The 13974-nt window shown below is 36.0% G+C and overlaps 1 protein-coding gene across 1 annotated transcript; it reads right to left on the bottom strand.

Annotated features, from left to right (window-relative positions):
- Window positions 1-1651: 1651 nt before the first annotated feature.
- Window positions 1652-11701, bottom strand: LOC102597878 (uncharacterized). Its single transcript, XM_006352945.2, has 7 exons — window positions 11609-11701; window positions 8670-9938; window positions 5824-5884; window positions 5613-5731; window positions 5036-5126; window positions 4064-4111; window positions 1652-2608 (listed from the first exon to the last, which is right to left on the bottom strand). The coding sequence occupies exons 2-7, from the start codon at window positions 9806-9808 to the stop codon at window positions 2528-2530; spliced, it is 1539 nt and encodes a 512-aa protein (XP_006353007.1). The 5' UTR covers window positions 9809-9938; window positions 11609-11701; the 3' UTR covers window positions 1652-2527.
- Window positions 11702-13974: the final 2273 nt, after the last annotated feature.

The following is a 13974-nucleotide window of genomic DNA, read 5'->3' as shown; positions in this document are numbered from 1 at the left end:
CATTTCCTCTCAAACAGTTATATGTCCAAATTTCTTTGCTGCATTTTGAGTCTTAGATTGAAGAAAGTGAATATCACTGATATGGATAAAAAACTGGTCATAACACAGTTACTCTTTTAGGTGGATTTTATAATTTTGATATCCATAGTTGTATGGTTTTATGAGGTTATGTAAGTGCTCTAAAAGTTTCACTTTCTTGATCATGACCCTTGATTTATGGTGTCAGAATATTTAGCTGCAGAAGAAATCACATATACTGGCCCTAAGAGTGTATTATTGTGGTTGAAAGAGCCATGATGAGGACATGATTTAAAGCGGAATACATTGGTAGTCCCTTAAACTTGTCAGTAAATTTCACTTTAAAACACGAACTACGCTATATTCTAATTGAGCACATAAACACATGCTAAAGTGTTCTTATTACACACTTTCAGTTGAAATTTTGGAAAAGTTTTTTGGGCATTGTTGTCAAGCTTCTATTGTGTAGATAGGTTAACCATATAAAATATGTCACCTCCTTTTATTATACACATCAACCTCAATTGGAACATGCTAAGGTTTATACGACTTATTGAGGCTAATTCATATAATCAAAGGATGTGACTTATTTTAAGTGGTTAACTTATCTACGTAATGGGCACATAAGAACAAGCAAAAGCTTTTCCATGATTTTGAGTGTGAAGTGTTTAATAAGAATACTTTATCATGTTAGATGCTTAATCGGAATAGATCATAGTTCAAGTGTCTGGATGAAATTAATTGATAAATTTGAAAAGGATTATCAATGTTCCACCTGAATTTTGAAACTATTATCACAGTACATCAAAGATCTTGAAGCTCTAGGAATTTATACAATTGTCTTCAATTTTGGGATCCGGGTTAATCCGTCTTCCTAAACCTAATAACAAAAAATGATCTAATGCAATTTTTGTCTTCTTGAAGAATTATGGATTTTTAAACCTATTAACGAAAAGTGATTCTACTCCAATTGCATCATTTAAGAACAACATAATATGGTACTTCCTACCTGATCAAGCAAGCACTGCTTAAATATTTGGTTTGATGGTTGTACGTGCAAAAAAAAATTCGATACGTTTAATCTAGATACAATGTTGACGTTTTGCCCACCACTGGGCCAAGTTCAATTTGTTTGTCTTTCTATTTTTCCAACTTGAATTGGGCTAATTAAAATTCGACACTTCTTTCTTTCAAAAGACAGCTATTTTGATGAAATTCCCTTTCATTTGCCCCACAAGTGAGTGAAGAATTGCTCAATACCAACTCTAAATCTTCCACTGTCATTCATCATTCTTGTGGAGTACTTTACAAATAATTGGATCATGGTGAAACAAAATGCCCCACAGGTTAAAAATTGGCCATCAAGACATATGATCACTATCCTCTACTCATTCAGTAACCAAATGTAATAAACAAGCGCAGACTCATAAAGATCAGTACCACAGCATGTTACCTCTATAGAGTAACTTTTATTCGTTGAAAGACGACCCTTCCACTCAGCACCTTCATATCACAAAGGCTGACTTGAGTTCAAATTGGACTGGACCCTTTGTTAGGATACAAGGGCAGAACCATAAGTTCCTAACCTGGAAGAGTGACAGAGATGCCAAATATGCGGTGAACAGTAAACACATACTGCAATTTTCTGTTCATAAAATACCTATACCAGAGAGAAAAATAGAAACATAAATATGCACTAACATAAAGTCATCACGAGTACAAATTCCCCATATCCTCACAACCTGCTCTCTATTCTGCAATGACTAAACCAGGGCCTCACAAATTCATCAAGGCATTACAGAAATGTGACATAAGGGTGAAGAAAGTGAAATGTTAATTTGTCATCCCTGACGATGCGAAAATGTAAATGCCTCATAAAGAGAAGAGATAGATAGACTAAGAGATGAAGTGAAGCCAGGAAAGATCAAGGAGTTTGCAGCTGATTCCTTGCACCTACTAAATTGTACAATTATGTTTCTGAAGCAATTACATCAGCGTGCTGTGATGAAGTGAAGCCAGGAAAGATCAAGTCGAGTTTGCAGCTGATTCCTTGCACCTTCTAAATTGTACAATTATGTTTCTGAAGCAATTACATCAGCGTGCTGTGATGAAGTGAAGCCAGGAAAGATCAAGTCGAGTTTGCAGCTGATTCCTTGCACCTTCTAAATTGTACAATTATGTTTCTGAAGCAATTACATCAGCGTGCTGTGATGAAGTGAAGCCAGGAAAGATCAAGTCGAGTTTGCAGCTGATTCCTTGCACCTTCTAAATTGTACAATTATGTTTCTGAAGCAATTACATCAGCGTGCTGTGATGAAGTGAAGCCAGGAAAGATCAAGTCGAGTTTGCAGCTGATTCCTTGCACCTTCTAAATTGTACAATTATGTTTCTGAAGCAATTACATCAGCATACTGTGATGAAAATCTCATGTAGTACAACTCCAATTGTCCAAAATTTTTATGTTTAAATGTACAAGATGAACATTTCCGTACATGAAGCCTGTATCTTCTCATTTCTTTGTCAAGAACTGTGAGCCAGCACCTGAGGTTTGATTCAATTTGCGCCTCTTAACTGCCAGCCGGGGTTTCAGCTAAACAGAAGGAACAACACTAGGTTCAATATTCTATACCTTCATAAGTTAGTCTGGAAAGTATACAATGTACATTAAACAACAATTGTAAGGGAAAATGACACAGATCATTTGTAGGACAAGGATCCACCACCAGTAATTCACTACTTAAAATGGGCACCCCCTTTTCCGACAATTTAGATATTCTGTTCATAAAGGAAAAAAATAGTAAATAAAACTATACTAAAAAGTTACAACAACATATCCAGTGGAATCCCACAAGTGGGGTCTGGGGAGAGTAGAGAGTACGCAGACCTTACCACTACCTCGTGGAGGTAGAGATATTTCCGAAAGACCATCGTCTTAAGTGTAGCAAATCCAAGTACAAAGAATAAGAAAACATAGCAATTAACAAGCGAAGCAGTACAAATCCTACAAGAAAGGAACAAGAACACAAAATAGTGCGATAATTGAAAGTCAATAAACAACAAGTACAATAATACAACTAGTACAACAACAAACACCGACAAACCTAAACCCACGAAAAGCAAGACAACACTCCACTGCCTACTAACCTTCTACCCTACTACGCGTGCTCCACACCCTCCTATCTAAGGTGATGTCTTGGGTAACCCGAAGTAGTTACATAAAAATCTTTCTTTAATTGTGACACACATATCTCGTCTTTGGTCATGCATTATCAAATGAGAGAGATAAAGCAGTTACCAAAATCCAACTTATTTTTCCTTGTCCAAGGAAACCATAGTACTAGTTTTTTTGAAACTGGTAACATGACCAAGGAAACCATGTTGCGCAAAGCCTAAATCCTAGTTTCTCTTTGCTGTTTGTCTTGTACAATAGTAGTAAATGGGGACTCTGCACAACTAGTTTACTACAGCACATCTCAAACTTTGAGCTGTCTAATAGTATAGAGGGGCCAGAATCCTGCAGGGTTCAATTTGTGCACAGGGAGGCAACTCGTTGGAGAATAAGACCTTACTCCACTAAAAGAGAAATAGGAAAAGATGGATAGTATCTAATACAATCACCAAAGGAAGTTTAGATATATCTTCTTCAACTAGAAAACTATTTTAATAACAAAAGGAACGAACACCTTGGTGTACAAGAGGCAGAGACAGACAGCGGAATACAAAAACAGTAGCTTGCAGAAACCCCATCGAGTACAAAGGAAATAGAAAAGTGCTGTGACTTTGCATTAACTCATTTACTAAACAGATAATGCAACAGAAATAGTTGAGAAACATAACTGCAATTGAAAAGAATTTTTTGATTTTAGAATAATGTAACACACCAAAAGATAGAAATTTTTTAGTCATGTATATAATTTGGCTGATGGGGTCGATCTTTTGTATTATATTATTTATTACCTACATCTCTTGCTAAATAAAGTATATAAGTGATTCTTCCCTTTATCAAAACAGGAAAAGAGTGATATAATAAGGTTTGCTGATATACCATCTCCATATACTTCAATTGCTTCAGAACTTCCTCCGTCTCTAGTTCCTGAGCCAGAGTGAGAGACAAAGAACAGCGATCAGAAAAACAATTTAAGAAATATTATATGCTTTACTTGAGCCAAGAGTTAAGTGGAAACAGCCTCTCTACCTTCACAAGGTAGGGGTAAGGATGCGTACACACCACCCTCCCAATATCCCACTTGTTGGGTTACACTGGGTATGTTGTTGTTGTTATTAATAAGGATAGATCTCAATGAAATGGGCAATATAGCAAATGAAAAACCCAAAGATCAGTAAAAACAAGCAGCAATGCAATAATATCAATGTTATGGCACTTGTAGGACTATTTTTTTGATGACCGTGTTATGGCACTTGTATGATTTTCAATCCACATGCACTTCATTGCTTCTAGAAAAATCATTCAGAGTGTCAAAGGTTTAATCATTCCATACATGTAAAAGTCCACAGCAAAAGCTTAGTTTAAATATTACTGTATATGTTTCAGTATAAACCTCCATCTTTTTAGGGACACGAGAAGTGTGTTGCAAGATAATCGAACATAGCAAATATACTAGCCCAAAAGAGGGATAATGGCCGCACTTACTATTACAGTAAGCATCTTCCCCGAGATGATGATGAAAAACACTGAAGCTATTATAGCACTTGAACGATTCTTCAAAATAAACTCAAAGATATAAATATTTCTTGCTTACACATGCCAGCATAAAATCTGTGCAACAGCTAGACAACTTTGGAAGCAAACGTCTTAATCTCAACAAGAAACTAATTCTCCAAACTAACAAAAACAAAATGCAATAGATCTATCTCGTACAGAAGCAAGTTTGGGGATGGGGAAGAAAAGAAAACATAGAGCGAGGAATGGTAATGGGGAAGGAAGGAATCAAGTGAATGAGTTAAGTTGAAGATAAGATGTTGAACACAACATCTGGACTGAAATAAACTCACATACTTGAGGTACAGCACAATCAGCGTGAGCTGGATCCCAAAGGACAGAACGGAAGCACTCCCATTTATCTGTTTGAACTTCAAATAGCGGGGCCCTGTCATGATAACACCAAATTGCAGATTGGGCATCTTGAATAGATAAAAATTAGAACACCAAGACAAAACAACATGAATATCATGCTGGATTCCTTGATAAGTGAACTTCCCTTTTAATACATGAACTTCCCTTTCTACAACCACTTTCACTTCTCACTGATCTCAGTACTTTTCTTATCAAACTACTGATATGGCTTTTATCTCATGGGTCTTATATCATAGGTCGAAGGTAGAACTTAAAAATTCAGGAGGGACATCAAGTTGCAGGGCTTTTCCTTTTCCTCTTTTGGAGTTCCTTCTCATTAATAGAGGAAAATAATAAAGGGAACATGCAAATTAATTTGACCAAGACATGTAATGGTGTCCATTTCCGAGAGCTAAAACTATTTTAATGAAACAGCCCAAAATTAGCAGCATCCACTTGAAACACCTAAAGCTGGAGCAAAACAATTCAATAGTAAAAGTGCAAAGGGCAGGCTCATTACCTTCGCCATTTCCCACAGATACTTCCATCCACACGTTTCCCAACACCTTCAATGACCTGCCGGCACTGAAGCCAATTGCCAATAGAACTAATCCTCAAATGTTCGTTAGAAGATTGTTCCTGAACAATATAATTTGGTTATTCGTAAATAATTTTTCCTAGAACGGAGCAGGCAGCTGTATGGAAAGATAAATTTCAGGAGTGGAACTTACACGCAAGCAGAGATTCTCTGAAAGTCTGATTTCAAATGGTTCACCACTACAACCAGCCTCACTGCATCAAATCTCTTCATCAAAACCAATGCAGCAGGCACACTCAAAAGATACAAACAGCTCAAATAGACAACAATATCATAACAGTAAATATTAATAGCATTCCTATACGCAAGATTTTCATAAATTAGAGTAAAACTTATCAGAACATATGAAGCACGAAACCTGTGAGCATTATAAGGTTTCCATGGTATTAAGAGATAAATAAACATGAACATGCCATAGTTACCCCCACTAACACTAATCCATTTTTCTTGAGCTGAACTCCTGAGTATTAATATTCTACCAAGCATTCAAGAAATCATACTTAAGTTTAGGACTTTAGATAAGATGTGCTAGCACTAGCAGGTATAGAATTATAGGTTATGAGATAAGAGAAAAAAATACCAACAGAATTTTGAGTTGTAGATGCACGAAACATGCCACCACAGGCTTTGAACATTTTAGAGACATTACAAAGTTCCTTTAAAGAAAAAATTATCTCCAAAGATTTCTTTCTTTGCGTAGAGAGTTTCATTAGGTAGATCCTATGAGAAAACCAGGAGTGATTCATACATAAACAAAGTAACAAAGATGACAACTGAAAATGATGAATCTGGAAAACACCGATGGAAAAGTGCTTTTTCACATGGAGAGCTGATTGAGTGCCATCATTACAGCAAAGAATTTGAGGAGGACCATTTAAGTCAATTGATGCTTAATGTTAAGGGTGAATACATAGACAACATCGAAACTTGTCCGAATTTTTCATCTAGCCATCTAAACTACTTGTGCTCAAATTTTGCCTATTAGACACATGCTGAAACAATCGAGAAAATAGAATGTGAGCAGTTTACACACAGATGTGACAAAGAAGCCTTGGAAGAAAGACATGTAGCTCTTAAACCCAAAAAATCCCACAAAAAAAAAAACTTCTGATCCAAAAAGGGAAAAAGTTTATTTTTCCAATTCCCCTCCCCGTTCATCTTTTTCTAATAATTGTGGTAGCCGGACTAGCTTGTGCATACCTCGACTAGTTCCACAAGGTACCTGCTACCTCACACCACCATAGGTGATGGGTAACTCTATCCTCTGAGGTTCGGACAAGTAGAAGAAATCTCCTAGTGTTTTTGTCTCTCCACTGATGTGAACCTGAGACCTCATTATTCTCAACCGACTTCACTATGTGTTATCTTTCTTCCCTAAAAGACAACTCCTTCTCTTATCTTTCCACTATTGAATCCAGACCCACCTACATCTAAGAGCTAAGAAAAAACATTCCCCCTTCTTCTTCCTCTCTTCTTCTCCATTTATCTTTTCTCCCTTTTGTGGTAGGACAATCAAATTTGAAAACATAGAATCTGATTTGAATGTTGGTAGTCACTAAATTTTGCAATACAATCTTCCTTCAACTGTAAGGGCAATCAACTCCCCAACTTTGATACCGATTGCTTCCTCTCCACGAAGAATCATAGCTAAATAACCCTCGTCTTTGCACTCTATCACGACTGTTGCTTTATTCATTTACACTTAACAGAGGACTTGAACTGGAGAAATTTTATCACCTTCTAACTTATCAATTGGACAATATTTCCCTGTCATTGTAGGGGAAAGAGGTGGCACCCCAATCGCTTGGAGTGGAGAAATACCTCTCTTAATTGTCAAAGGTCTCACTTTTGTTTCTCTTATCCAATGAAAGGAGCAAACAGATTGGGCGGCTGAAGGTGGTGACTTTTTGAATATGGCATTCAACAGAGATGCAACAAAAAATAGAGAGAGTAGTGTGTGAGTGGTGTTGTGGTGTTTGTGTACTATGGTGGCTGTGTGTATATATATATATATGTAGACAGAGAGAGAGAGAAAAGAGAAGGGCTGGACCGTGTGTTGATGGATGAAGTGGGTCAGCGGGGGGTGGATGGATGGTTCGTTGGTGGAGTTCAAGCATGAAAAATGATGGGACAGGTCTTATTTGTTGAGAGGAGTGAGAAAAGAATAGAATGAGGAAGAATAAAGTCCATGACAACTCATTTTCTAACATGTTCAAGCACTCATTATCAATAACCATGTTATGTACTATATCTGCAATATGTGTCGTGTAGGTACAGTTTGGGCATATGTCAAGTGTTCAATATGTAATAGACTTAGTTTAGTTAGCTGTATGAAATGCTTGAACAAGTTTAAGTGTTTGTCGAAGATTCGGCCTAATGTAAAGGAACCGAAAGAGGATGTTAACTACTTAGTACTTGACTATGCAATTGTACTATTGTGAATAGGTTAACATGTATGGTATGTTTGGTATCAAATGGTGATGTCAAGAACCATCAATGAGATTCTATTATAATGGAAGCTCCAAAAGAAGAGATGGAGAACAGGAACAAGGGAAATAGCTCTGTCAAAGCTCGTGTGGCAGAATGGAATGAAAGAAACAGAAGATGTCTAAGGGATTAGGCAATTCCCTTGCGGGGATTAGTGAAAATTTTGTTGCGTAATGCAATTCCCACGTTAGCATCGACAAAAGAGTACTTGTAGCAACATGTTTTAGTGCAAATTCTCTATGTTGTAACTACTTGTAAGTTGGACTCCTCCATCATATCTATAATCTGTAATCTATATTAAATCATAAGACATAACAACTGAAAATGATAAGTACAAACTGTTACAGAAGGTAGAAACAGAATGAGAGATACCCCATTATGTTTTATCTGCCTACATGGCAAAACCATTTAAAGCTAGTTGTCATTTTCACTTCCCTTAAGTCAATAAGAAGATCCACAACAATAAAAAAAAAAAAGATGTGTAGAACGTACTCTGTCACTGGACCTGTCCAGTCAGGAATCTCAGCTTGATACTTTTTGCTAATACGAACACGAGTTCTATAACCGGTGTCCTTCAACATGAGAGCTGTAGGTCCTGATACACCTTCAGATGGAGAATTGCTAGAACTCTCATTACAAGATGATTTCTTGAGCAATTTCTGCTTCTTTATCAAACAAGTTTGGCAAAACCACTCATCCTCAGGTGCTATCTTTATATGGGGTTTGCAGCATGATAAATGATATGCATCATCGCAATTATCACATATTAGCATCTTCACTGTAGATTCTGAACAATCACAGGTTTTGCATGAGATTAAACAGCAGTTGTCAGAACTGGTATAAAAGTCTTCTGTGGATGCTTGGAGCTTTGTAACCACAACTTTTTCAAGCAACCCATAACCTCTAAGAATTGCTGCGCATATATCCTTTTCTGGCATATTATCACCCAATCTTTCAGGAAATAAAGCACCAGATGAGGAGCACTCACCAGCATCATCCACAACTGTCTTCAACGAAGAAGACCCAAAGTCCAAATTACACTTTGATGACGAATGGCTATCATTTATGCAAACATTTGAAGTCCTTTGCATATCACTTCTTGATGCTGCTTCAGAGCACTGCTCTTCCCCTTCAGGCCTACCATCACAAGAATTTGATTTAGATAGAAGGTTTCCTCTGTTACACTCAGCAGGCAGAAGAACAGGAGTTGCAGTAGCTAATTTCTCAGCAGCAACTATGCCTTCCTTCAAAGTTCCTGAATGGACTTCAGAACAGAGCTCAGAAGGACATCCATTGCTAGGCCTAACTTCAGCTGATGGTTCAATGAAGAAAGTAGGAAGAGGATTCCTTTTGAACTTTTTCCTACGATATACTATGGGCTTTGAACTTCCAGACATGGCACTGAAAGTTGAAGGTCGTGGACCATCTAGACTGTTTAAGGAACAAGGATCACCATCCTTTGAATCAGATTCTATACAGACAACAAGAGGACATTTATCTTTTTCTGGACTCATTTCTGACAATTCAGCACCAGAACCCTGGTCGCATGAAGCTCGTTTCGTGATCTCAGATGAGAAAGTGGTTGCAAAAGAAGTTTCTTTGCAACCAGAAAGATAATTTTGTATCAGCATATCAATTGAGCCACACACTAATATGAAAGAATTATCTTTCTCTTGCTTATGAGTACATCCACCAAAATGATATGCTCCTATACAACCAATCAAATTAAGTATCAGAGCTTTTTTGTTGTTGTTGTGCTCCCTGATCATAAAGAAGAAACTTGCAATGAGATGATGAACAAAACATCAATCAATATAAAGTGGAATGCTACTGCTCAGACTACAGGATATTGGATGAATGCAGCCCTAAAAAGGAAAGATAAGTAGGATTTCTCAAAAATCATGGAAGAACACATAATAATAGACATGCATAAGAAGGAAATCATAACTGATAAAGCCATGTGTGTGGGAAAAAAAAGAACACGTGTCCCTCAAAATGGACAATGAAGTTACATGAAAATATGTAAATCAACCACTCTGTATGTTTCATTTTATGTGGTGATGTTTGACTAGGCACGAAGTTTAGGAAAGAAGGGAAGACTTCTGTTAGGGATTAAAAGTACCCTTAGAACTTATGGCCCTAATCGTACCATGTGGGCATGAGACTACAAGAGCATCTCATTATGGGATTTTTAAAGTTAAGGAGTTCCCATATATAGAAAGGTCCTATTCTTTTGGACCGGACTAAAAAAGAAAGAATGCTACATAAAATGAAACAGTGGGAATGGTATCTATTACATTTTTTTTAGTAGATAACTTGTCATACTTATACTTTTTCTTTTCACTTAGTATAGGTGTCGATACTAATTTTGTGGCAGTTTCCAATTTTCATTACATAAAAGCTTTTGGTCACACACATAGTGCTCCTTCAATAGCAGTCATTTGGTTCAGGGACGGGATCCATTAAGACTACAGGCCTTCGAAGTGTGTAAACATATTGCTTATGGGAAACTAGGTCCCATATATTCACAACCTGGTTTACACAATTACAAGTGAGATGTCCCGTCGCAATACCATTCAGTTGTCTGGTTCATGACAAGTGACAACAAGTTTATATGCTATCAAAAGTTGTCATGTCCTCGTTTTCCTAATGGAACATTAAATCTATCAGGCATATATGAAAGAGCTATCTCCCATTGGGTCTGGCATGGAGTATGTATCAGGTACAGGTACATTAAAACTTTTAGGAAATTTTCAGTGTGATTTGAAGGATCCGCACAAATTACTCATACCCATGTATATCCTTAAGACATGTATACAAAAAGGGCAAATGATGATTTCATTTAACATGGTGAGAGCTTTAGCAATTTCCCTTTCAAGTTTCAATTCAATCAAATAATCCACCATTGTGTTTTCCAACAAAGAACCCACACTGATATCTATAGATATAGGTCCAAATAAGTTTAGGTTGACATACCACAGCAGTCAATGTGGTTTTTGGGTTATAGATTGCCCACCAAAGGGAACAACTAGCAACTAGACAGATATCTAACAAACTATCACAAATCAAAACAAAATCAAGAAACAAAGAGCCATCAGAAATCACATGAATCAAGAAACCAAGGTAAACATCTACCAACAAAAAAAATCAAACAAAACCCTATTAACCTACACAAAAATTGATAATAGAGAGTCACCCACAAATTCTGATTCACCTATAGCAGTATTTCTATAACATTAACAGACATTCACAAAGTAAATTATATCAAACACCATTGCATAACCAGAATAATCAACAATGGACTCTAGATGCTTTGAATCTAACTATTTACAATGCAAAAAAACATCAAAATTTCAAAAGGGTACTGCATATGAGAAAAGGGAAAGGGGAATTTGAAACAAAAAAAAGTTAAATACAATTCAAGAATGGACCTTTGGTTGAAAGTGCAGATGAAAAACCGCAGGAGAAACCAAGTGCGGCACTGGCGGAGATGGAGGAAGTGGCACAGAGGGCCTCGACCAAAGGAAGTCTTGGAATAACTATAATACTACAATCTTATAGTGTCCTCCTATTTATTACCAAAGGGCAACTATGTCATTTATGATAGCTTTTCCGATGAGAGTGTAACCGACTTTTTTTTGACAAGATTTGATATTCCGATCTAAAAAGATTGGGAAATCCAAATTTGATAATTTATTGTTAAAGAACATAGTCAGTATACACGTATTATGTAACATTCAGTTAAGTCGTTAATACTTTAAAACTGGCGCGAATAATATTAGGTAATTTCATTGCAATCTCATAATGATTCTGTGAATCAACTCATTATTCACTATAACGATCTGGCTTTGTCGGGAGGAGAGTGTTCGTTGTTAACACTAACCTTTTTAAAAAAAACATTTCATATTAACGGTTAATTAATATCTTAGTTGATATTTCAAATATTTATGCTTAACGGTTTATACCGTTATCGAGATTTGGTTCAATTATAATTTCTCACTATCAAATTTTAACATAATCAATTTACTAGTTTGATTTGTGTACCTCTTCTATTGAGTCTCTTTATGCTCTTGTTATTTAGACGTGTGTGTTTTCTGTTCTTGTCATTGAAATTTTCATTTTCTTTCCCCTTTCATGCTCTTCCTTTTTAGTCATGTTTTACGAGTACTTTATATATATCTATTTTATTTATGCATCTAGATTGTTTTTACTACTCAATACATATTTTGAACGACTTTTTAAAGAGAAAGTGACATATCATAATAGTTCAATGCTATGAAGTTTCATCTATATAATTATATTATTTTAATTTTGAACATTATAGTAATCTTTTTCTAAGATCATTTTAACTTTTACATACTAAAATTTCAATAACTCAATTTGCTTTTTGATTCCCTCTTAGAAAAATTGAGGCTTTTCATTCGCGTTCATACAAATAAGAGTAGAAAGTCAAGCTTTTGAAACATGATCGAATACACTCTTTCTCCACATATAGGCCTTGCAAGCCAAGCTAGATCAACATTAAGTCTAGTGAGCAACTCAATAGCAGCTTCATGTCCCAGACTCTAGAGTATTTGTTCCAATCCACTGATATGTGCCTCTTTTCGTTGATCATATTTGTTCAGTTTGACTACCCTAGTTCAGGTTCTATCACATTCCCCTCTCAATCACATCTATAATCTAGACCTGTCGATGTACGAGGTAATTCGTTAAGAGTTACATTTGATACAACCAAAACACTTCGCTCAATACTAGATTTTTTTTTTGTGCCTTCACAAAAAGGGAAAAACAATGCAACTGTTTGACTTTGTACATTTTTGAGCTTTAATGTAAAAATCAAAATAAATATAAGCGAATGATTTCATAAATTTATCATTGCCTCCAAATTAGTGTGGTATACAACACATTCATAATAGAGATTTTTATTGACACCTCTCCATGAGTTTCTATGGCACACTTAAACTTTCAGCTTCAAAACTTATCACGATTCAAAACTTGAAGATCATGACACACAAGATTCACGTGTAAAATCGTATCCTACAAAATCAAACAATTATCTATAATTGAATACAAGATCCAACCATTTATATAGAAGAAAACAAACATGAATAATCTCCAAAGCGACTCTCAACCTAATTATATATTCAATTAATCATATATCTCAACAAGGGATTTCATTTAATATCTAATCTCTCAAAAGTTTCCTCTCATGGTAGAACTTAGGACTTTCAAGAGAGGAAAAATATGAAATCGGATCTAATTCAACCCAAAAGTTAGTTGATGAGAGGGATTTACCAAGTTCATATAAGCAAATCATAAGTCTAACGCCAACAAATGTGAAACCGTAACCCACTCTAAAAGAATGTGATGCCAAAATTTAAGGGCTTTTCTACCGAGTGGTGGACCATATAATTAGGAATGAAGTTATACGGGACAAGGCGAGAGTTACATTTATGACATATATAAAGAGGAAGTAATCATTTTCTTGGGGAGCTTTTTGATCTTTGAAGTCTTGGAGGAGTATCTATAGCTAACTTGAGAAGGATTTAGAGATTTTCACCATAGAGTTTGCATCTTTCTTCTTTGTTTAATCTTTAACTATGTTTATTATTGCATTTCATCTTGTATTTTCTTTCTCCTGCATGAGTAGCTAGCCCATTAGCTGGGGTTGTTGACTCTTATTGCTTTTGTGTGATTGAATACTAGTTTATCTTGCTTATTATTACTTGGGTTGTGATTATCTACTTGTTAGATTCTTATTTGTGAATTTGGTGGTTGCAAACACTAGATCCCCCTA

Source organism: Solanum tuberosum, unplaced genomic scaffold, assembly GCF_000226075.1.
Source record: "Solanum tuberosum cultivar DM 1-3 516 R44 unplaced genomic scaffold, SolTub_3.0 scf00141, whole genome shotgun sequence".
Taxonomy (NCBI): Eukaryota; Viridiplantae; Streptophyta; class Magnoliopsida; order Solanales; family Solanaceae; genus Solanum; species Solanum tuberosum.
The sequence above is the reverse complement of the archived record's forward strand: the minus strand, read 5'-3'. Positions and strand labels throughout refer to the sequence as shown.